Source organism: Paramormyrops kingsleyae, chromosome 10 (assembly GCF_048594095.1).
Source record: "Paramormyrops kingsleyae isolate MSU_618 chromosome 10, PKINGS_0.4, whole genome shotgun sequence".
NCBI classification, from domain to species: domain Eukaryota; kingdom Metazoa; phylum Chordata; class Actinopteri; order Osteoglossiformes; family Mormyridae; genus Paramormyrops; species Paramormyrops kingsleyae.
The window spans coordinates 2226113-2235068 of NC_132806.1; the positions used below are offsets into that span (position 1 = coordinate 2226113).

The 8956-nt window shown below is 41.8% G+C and overlaps 1 protein-coding gene across 3 annotated transcripts; it reads right to left on the reverse strand.

Moving 5' to 3' along the window:
• Window positions 1-767: 767 nt before the first annotated feature.
• On the reverse strand, window positions 768-7025 carry LOC111858508 (somatostatin receptor type 1-like). 3 transcript variants are annotated; one of them, XM_023840335.2, is made up of 3 exons: window positions 6743-7025; window positions 6040-6084; window positions 768-3203 (listed from the first exon to the last, which is right to left on the reverse strand). In XM_023840335.2, the coding sequence occupies exon 3, from the start codon at window positions 2851-2853 to the stop codon at window positions 1753-1755; it is 1101 nt and encodes a 366-aa protein (XP_023696103.1). In that variant the 5' UTR covers window positions 2854-3203; window positions 6040-6084; window positions 6743-7025; the 3' UTR covers window positions 768-1752. The 3 variants fall into 3 exon arrangements, with proteins under 3 accessions (XP_023696103.1, XP_023696104.1, XP_023696105.1); XM_023840336.2 differs by having other exon boundaries at window positions 6030-6084; XM_023840337.2 differs by lacking the exon at window positions 6040-6084.
• Window positions 7026-8956: the final 1931 nt, after the last annotated feature.

Below are 8956 nucleotides of genomic sequence, written 5' to 3' on the forward strand. Positions count from 1 at the left end.
AGTTTATGAGGTGCCGGTATCGGGGAGCTAAACCTTAGAATGGCTAAGATACATGATCTCAGAAAGTAGTTTTGGAAAGACAAGGGGGTGCTATCTGGTTCTTGGTAGTGATATCCAAAAACTTGGCACTGGGTATATATCTGTACATTATACAAAAATAAGTTGTACACCATTCAGAATTGAATTGAGAATGGCTTGGAAATTCCACTTTAATTTGTGAATTTGAATTGAATTTCAATTATGGTTTTGAAAACAGGATGCAGAATTGCATCTTGAATCGCAAACTTCAAAAATAGCAAGAAAGTAGAATTAAAATGAAATTTCATATAAAATAAATTTATATACATATAGTGGTGGTAGGAATTTTGTGAAACCTTTATATTGCAGAATATAAATTATACTGTATTCTATTTTTTTATATTTAACTTTAATTAAATTTTTTAATTTAATATCAATATTCTATTTGTCTTTGCTTTTTATACATACTTAGAAATAAGTAAAAGCACAATAGATCAAAAACAGAAAAGAATCAAAGAAGACGCAATACTATAAAATATTGGCAATTAATTCAGTTGTATCTCTGAATTATTTTATGCGGAGTGTGGCTCTCTGGATTAAGTCTCCCAGCCTGTGTTCAGCAGACCATCATTTCCAATCCAATAACCAGCAGAATAACTATATCACAGTAGTGCCCATAACACCTACAGATGCTAGTAAGGGCATTGTAATTGAAAGCAACATTTCTCAAAAAAAACAAAAATCACTGATCACAAGAAAACACTTTATTTAATTTCTACAGTATTTATTTTTTTCTTTGTGTCTACAAAGAAAAACTTCATGCATGGCATTCTTTTCTAATGGCTACAAAGTTATCGCCCACTAACTTGTAAGAGATCACAGGTCCTAGCTTAAGACTATACTGTAGGTCCACAGATGCTCCAATTTCATTTCTTATATTTACAAGGCAATTGCATCAATGTGGCAGCTGAGCTGTACTTATGTATTCTGGATGAGTTAGGAAATCATTTTAAGAAGAGAGATTTACTTATGCAAGACATCAATTGATGGGTTACATTCATCAATAGATAAAAACATACATTTTTGGTTGTTCATTTTCAAAGTGTCGCACTTAGCACACCAGTTTAATAACTCTTTAGTAGCTTTGGAACAGAAGTAGGAGACTCATAACTAAACAATTCCCTAAATCTGAGATGTAATAACATGTACAAGTAGCAGCATTATTCACAAACACATAAACAAATTGAACTTTTGTAACATAATAATATTGTCACTTTAACAAATTTTGTTGGCAAATTAAAAGAAATACCTTATACAGGTACAGGTTAAGCTCCTGGGAAGTGTGTGACTCAGTGTATTATGACTTAGAAGGTAATTGTTTAAAATCTCATGGTCAGTGGAGTGAGTTTTCTTCTGGGCCCTTGAGGACGGCACTAAACCTCAACTGCTCCAGGCACATGGCTGACCAACTGTACATCACTTTGGATATAAGCATCTGCTATACAAATACATACTAACTCTTACTTCATTCATACTGATATGCTTGGAATGTCTACAAAATACTAAGCACTATTACAGACAGCTAAAATAATCTGAAAACCTTCTAAAGATGTTTCATTAATCCACTGTCTACAGGAGACTCTGAATAGAAGAATGGATGTATTGTCTCTGTGCTTTTCCTGAAAATAGTAGGTGCTTCTTTACTCTTAGTGAACATCCCAGCTGCAATCAGCTTCACAAAGCAGTAGTACGAGAAGTGCAGGTGCCGTTGTGATAGGGCATGTCAGAAACCAAGCAGTCTTTCCGAACGTCCTGTACGTCACAGGTGACTTGTCTCTTGACGCTGACGGCACAGTAGTCCACCTGCTCTCCGTCAAGCCCATTGCCCAGCCAGCGAAAGCACACAATTCGCTGGAAGGAACGGCGAAAGTTGTCAGAGACAAAGCCGTACAAGATCGGATTGGCACCACTATTGGCATAGCTGAGAATGACAAGGAGCTGCGTCACCATAGGGTCAGGCGGCTGGCAGAATACAGTGATCAGTTGCACCACATAGAACGGCATCCAACAGACCATGAACACAGCCACCACCAGGAGCACCATGCGCGTGATCTTCTTCTCCGAGCGACGCCGTTGTAGCCAACCAGCCTTTAGGCCGACTGCCCTCATACGTGACACCATGAGGCAGTAGCAGAGACAGATGGCTGTCACTGGTAGAAGGAACCCCAATAGGAAGGTATAGATCACAAAAGCTCCCGACCAGGAGGAAGCCGGCCATAGAAAATTGCAGTCAACGCCACCATCTTGTGAGGGAACAGTGTCAGCAAAGACTATGATGGGCAGGATGACCACCAGTGAGAGGCCCCACACACACACATTGATGGCCTTGGCCACTGTGGGCCGGCGGTAGCGGGCCGCCTTGATGGGGTGCACCACGGCAATGTAACGATCCACACTCAGCACGGTCAAGCAGAAGACGCTGGTGAACATGTTGATGCCGTCTACACTGAGGACCAGGCGGCACATCAGTGAGCCAAAAGGCCAGCGGTGCACGGCTGCAGAGGTGGCCAGGAAGGGCACGCTCAGCATGAAGAGCTCGTCAGCGATGGCCAGGTTCAGGATGTAGATGTTAGTCGCCGTCTTCATCTTAGCATACCTCAGGATTACATAAATGACCATAGCATTGCCCGTGACCCCCAGACAGAACACCAAAGCATATATCGATGGGATAATGATCTTGCTGACATCATGCTCTTGACTGACACTCTCATCTGAAGACAAGTTCAGCAGCCCCGTGGGATCAAGCACTATTTGTGTTTCATTATCTTTTGACATTACTGCTTCTGCTGGGGTTGTTCTTGTATAAATGCAAAGTAACCTCCAATGTTATCCTGGGTCATAGTTAGCACTGTCAATATGTTTACCGACAGAACCCCTGAGATGCAACCATGGAAGAGGACCTTTCCTGACAATGTCAGAGAAGTCTTTTATCAAGTCGGTATGCTCTGAAAAATTCTTTCTTATGGGAAAACATGAAAAATAACATTCATTCTCTGCATTAATTTACTGACTTTCATAAAAATTGTGATTTTTCGTATAATTTACTTTTCTGTCCTTTGAATCATTTGTACTGTCTTCTGCTCAGATCATCTTCAATTGGCCGTCAGGTATATGCAGTGAATAACCTGCAGGCAATAAAAATCAGCAAAAGGTACACAAAAATTAGATATTTTAATGATCAGGTTAATGTTCATTTTTAATATATTTCAACAAGAGCTTTTCCAATAATTGCATGATAAATATCACACTTTTCTTTTCAACGCAGTGCAAGATTCTCATTCTAAATCAATGAAAAACTCTGCAGCATATCAGAGATGGTGAATTTTCACATTCTTGGGGAAAAATGTTTTGATCACTTTAGGTGTGATCCAGGTAAACACATGATTAAAAAGGCATGCCTGTCATTGTGCACACCTGAAAGGTCTGCATCTAGTAATAGAGATTTAAATTTAGCCTGCCTCCTTATGATGTTAATATCAAAGCTGTATTGAGAAATTAAGCTTTAAATAAATTAGAAAATATGCTGTCCGAATAAGAACATAAGAAATTTACAAACGAGAGGAGGCCATTTGGCCCATCAAGCTCATTTAGGAAGAACTCAACTAATAGCCAAGAATTGTTAAAATCTTATCTAGCTCTGATTTCAAGGACCCCAAGATTTTAGCTAGTACTACACTAACAGGAAGACTACTCCATACTCTAACTACATGCTGTGTAAAGAAGTGCTTTCTCAAATTCGATTTAAAAAGTTTTCCCGCTATTTTCCACCTATAGCCACAAGTTGTATTTGAATTAATATTGAAGTTAATATTGACCTATTACAATCTTATATACCTGGATCATGTCCCCCTTTGTCTCCTTTGCTCGAAGCTGAACAGATTCAGCTCAGCTAACCTCTCCTCATAAGACATTACTCTAAGACCAGGAATCATTCTCATAGCCCTATGTTGCACCCTTTCCAAGGCAGCAATGTCCTTCTTAAGGTATGGTGACCAAACCTGCACACAATATTCTAGGTGGGGTCTTACCAAGGAATTGCATAATCGTAGCATCACCTCCCTTGACTTAAACTCCACACACCTAGAGATGAAACCCAATATTTTATTGACCTTTTTAATTACTTTCCCACATTGGCGAGAGTGGGACATGGAAGCATTAACATACACACCGAGGTCTTTCTCATAATCAGCTGTACTTCATATTTCTGTTCCCTGCATACCTTATATTTATCTATGTTAAATTTCATCTGCCAGGTATCAGCCCATTCACTAATTAAATCCAGATCCCATTGTAGCCTCTCCGCTGCTAGATCAGTATCTGCTACACCACCCACCTTGGTGTCATCTGCAAATTTAACCAGCTAACTGTATGTATTGGTGTCAATATCATTAATGTAAATTAGGAATAACAGTGGTCCTAAAATTGAACCCTGCGGTACCCCACTATGAATGCAGGCCTGCTGTGACATTGTGCCTCTAATAACTACCCACTGCTCCCTGTCTGTTAACCTGTTTTCAATTCAAGCTGCTACAGTTCCTAAAATCCCTGCTGCTTTGAATTTAAACAGGAGCCGTTTGTGGGGGACAACATCAAAGGCCTTCTGGAAATCTAAGTAGATCACATCGTAGGCCTTTTTCTGATTAATATCTCTTGTAGCTTCCTTCAAGAACTCAAGTAGATTAGTTAAACAGGATCTACCTCTTCTAAATCCATGTTGGCTATCCCTCAGAATTTTATTTGAATCCAGGTAGTCATTGTCACTTGGATTATACCTTCCATTACTTTTCCAGTTATGCAAGTTAAAGTTATGATAGCTTGATTACTTCTATCTCATTTTTTGAATATGGGTGTTATATTAGCATGCTTCCAATCAGAAGGTACCACACCAGCAGATAAGGATTTCTGGAATATTAAAGTTAAAGGTTGGCTAATAATATCCCTCATCTCTTTTAAAACTACAGGTAAGATGCCACCAGGGCCCTGCGATTTATTTATTTTGAGCTTAGCTATGCTTTGTACCACATCAGCCAATATATATTGGTCATAGACAACGCTGTATTTGTAATAAACCATGGTAAGTTACTTGTGTCCTGAGCTGTGAACACCCATGTAAAATAATCATTAAACTCATTTACTATATCAATTTCATTTTCATTCCAACTTTTAGAGCACTTTTGGAGTTAAAATATTGGAAGAAACTTTTAATGTCCATTACCATAACCATCATTCTCATTCTCCGTTTTGACCCTGGTCAAACCATTCATCCACAGCATTGATTTAATTTCATAGATGTCACCTTAGCCCAGCAGTTTAACCACCCTCTGCCACCTGTCTAACTACCCCTCAACAGCCATGCTCTGGATGGGTTGCCTTTGGGACAGGGTCATATCACACTGCACATGATTCTGGTTTGTCTTCAACTGCTACACAGCATCATCCAAAGCAAGAACCTAAGTAATGAATTCTTAAGCAATTAATATGTCTATAAATAATCTAAGGGGAAATGTGATGTGGCTCACTGTGACAGGGCCCATGTTCGCTGTCATCTGACTCTGTCTGAAGCATCTCCAGAAGAGGGACTAACAGTTTATCTGACTAAGCCTCGGCCCACATAGCTCTCAGTTCTCAGACTCTACATACTGAGTACCTCTTCACCCCCCCGAGACTTTTACTGTCAGATATCTCTGCCTAGAACTCACTGCTCACCCACCTCTCCTCCCAGATATTCTCTATGCCAAGCATCTACTCACCACAGTTCTACAGAGCAGACACCCATGGCCAGCTCCAAAGGGGACCTTGCAGGCGGTCGCAGGGTACTGTATATGTGTTTCTGTATATGTGTGAACCGATGTGTGAACATTAGTCAGCTGCTGCACATCTGACAACTTCAGAAAAAAACACCCTGGGAGTGTGAAGAAGATGATTTATCTGGATTTTCATCACCCCCCTACCTTCTCTCACCTTGCCTGAGATATGTAGGCTGAGATTTTCATCTTGCAGTTTTCCCTATAGTATTAAAGGACATAATATAGTTAAGTGATGTTCTGCACAGCATTTTCAAAGCAATCAGTTTTAGTACATACTGTAGGTACACTTCACTAATACAGTCACACATACTGTTTGTTGAGTGCTGCACCACCAAATACTTGAGTACTTTTATTGTTTGGACTTTTTCTTGTTACCTTTGCTGAATAATAATGGGAAGTCTTGTGAAAGTATATAAATTCTGGACAAGGTATGGGACTGTTCACCTGGATATCACATATGCCTATGAAAGCAACATTTACCAAACACATGCTTTTGAAAATACTACGGCACACTACATACTATATGAATTCATTTATGAATATTGTGTATTATCTCTATAGCTGCATATATTCGTTGAACACGGAAAAACACATTTAAAAAATGAAAAACTACTTCTTAACAGTATGCTGCAAGCCCTTATGAATGAAGTGAAATCTCCAGTGCCCTACAGGTACACGGCAGAAAGCGAGAGGGTGTATTTTTCCATGTGGACAACATGCACTACATTTCAAACCAAATTACCGACAGGTAAATTTACCCACTACATTTATATCACCCTCCTTCTCAGCAGAAGTCAGATTTGTTATCACGTGATACTGAATGTTATTTTCAAAATGAGAGAAAGAGAAGGTCTTACCGCTTTTTCCATTCAGGTGGGCAGCCAGGTGAGAATCATAGCTGAGGCTATTCAGACAGAACACTCTACATATCTGTGTTAGTGTTACTGTAAATGATAAGTTTAAAAAGACAAAGACAATGTCTAATACGATCCAAGCCATCCACAGTAGCCAAGCTCTGCTGTGTTCTATCTATCTTTCTCTCTCTCTCTCTCTCTCACACTCTCTCTCTTTCTCTCTCCCTCCCTCTGACTTGCTGTCACTGTTCCCTCTCTCCGTGTCTCTCAGTGTACCACTTCAGTACTAAGGCTCTTGTATCCAGCAGAAACCTGCCTGCTCTGCCATTGGCTGTAACTTCATTTGAACATTCCCTGCAAGGCGACCCCTGCCATGATCAGGGAGAACCCTGGACCACCATGCAGTGTCTCACCTCCAGAGGAACATGGGCTGGTCGCTCTCGAGTCTGGGCGCCCTCCTAGAAGTGCACCTGACCCTGCTGCAGACTCACTCCATGCGGGCATCTCCTTAATTGCTCTCTCGACGGGCAAGTGGAAGACTAGCGGTCCTCTCCCTAACCTCAGATCCTCAGCAGGTGGATTTGAGAGGACCTGCTGGAGGCACACCGATTGGAAGAGAGAGTCCCACTGGGAAAGGGCATCCCTCACATGCCCCAAAGTTGGAGGAAAAAAACCCCTCAGCTCACCACTGCTATGCCTGGCAGCTCTCTGGTCGAAGGAGGAAAAAACAGAAGCTGGTTGTACCCACGTCTCCCCATGCAGCCAGAGCACGTCTTACCTGACTCTGTCTAGTCAGAATCCTGCCTAGAAGGGGCCACTGCTCTGCCCGAGCCTCTGCATCCCTGTCCTTGCAAGATCACCTCTGCTTCTCCTCCAGAGGCTGTCTCTGCCTCTGCTTATCCTCCAGAGGCTGTCTCTGCCTCTACTGTGCCTCCAGAGGCCCTCCCCATCTCTGGGTCCTGGGCCCAGAAAGGGTCGCTTTGCTCATGCTTCAAGCTCCCGGCCCAGAGAGGGCCACTTCACCCATATCTCAGGTGTTAACCCTAAGTGGGGCCACACCACCCGCACCTGGTCCCGCAGCAGCCGTCTAGTCCGAGCCTGATCCGAGAAATGTCACTCTGCCTAAGTCTGACTCAGGTGAGACTGCATCTTCCATCAGGACACCGCTCTGGACTGTTTGGGCGGCTGTGTCTTGCCTGCCGTCGCACAGGAAACCCCAGTGGTCACATCTGTGGCATCATTGGCATCACTGGATGCCCTAGCTATGCCCTGCTCACTTCTAGGTGCCCCAGTTGTGCCCTCTTCGTATCTGTGGTGCCAAGGGCTCCCACCTCGTCTCCTGCCATCCTGTTGGCTCCAGACTTGTTGGCACCCTCCACGCCTGATGGTGCCTTGACGGCACCCTCCTCTTGTGCTCCAGCCTCATCTGCACCCTTAACCTTAACGTCCTGCCCCTCATGTAAACCTGACCCTCCAACTCCTCCCCAATGTGGCCCGGATGAGTCATACCTTTTTTTTTTCTTTTTTTTTTATGCCTTTTAATTACTGTACCTCGTTAGTCTTTATATTAAAGTACATGTTTATCTCATAAGTCCCAGTCTGGTCCTTGACATCATTCCTCCCATTGGCTGTGACCTACCCTGTGCTAGTCTTCCCATTTTGGCCCCTTATTGTCCTGTTTTGTTTCCCTGCTCCCATTCATTTTCCTCAGTAAAGTCCTCTTTTAGTTTGCCTTATGCTTGGCCTCATTTCCTTGTTATGACAAGCAGATCCATATTGTGATTATGCTCCTCTGTTTTATCTCCTGTTCAATTGTGGAGATTTATTTCCAGATTTGCTTTCAAAGCTTGTGCTAAACATCATAGCATTAAAAGGTATTTTTGTTAAGCGTACTGTATTTTTAAACTGATTGTAAGTTTAATAGTTATAGTTAGAATTAGATTTCAGTCAGTGAAACCTGCAGTGCTACTGGGACTCCTATTTTTTTTAACACTTTGCTTAATATTTTATGAAATATTATTTGCAGATTCATACAGACATAAAATACTTCCTGTAATTTGTATGCATGTTTGGAAAATAGACATGTAATCCTCAAAAATCCCCTCCAGTCTAAGGTGATCTGAAGAGCCACGGTTGTTCATTAATAGGGTCATCTTACTATCAACATTCAGTGCAATCTCTTAGTTGTGGTCAACTCACTAACCATAGCGAGAGGGT

What these genes read in the sequence shown, in the direction of transcription:
- LOC111858508 (XM_023840337.2), bottom strand. Translation starts at nt 2,853, where the DNA reads ATGTCAAAAGATAATGAAACACAAATAGTGCTTGATCCCACGGGGCTG.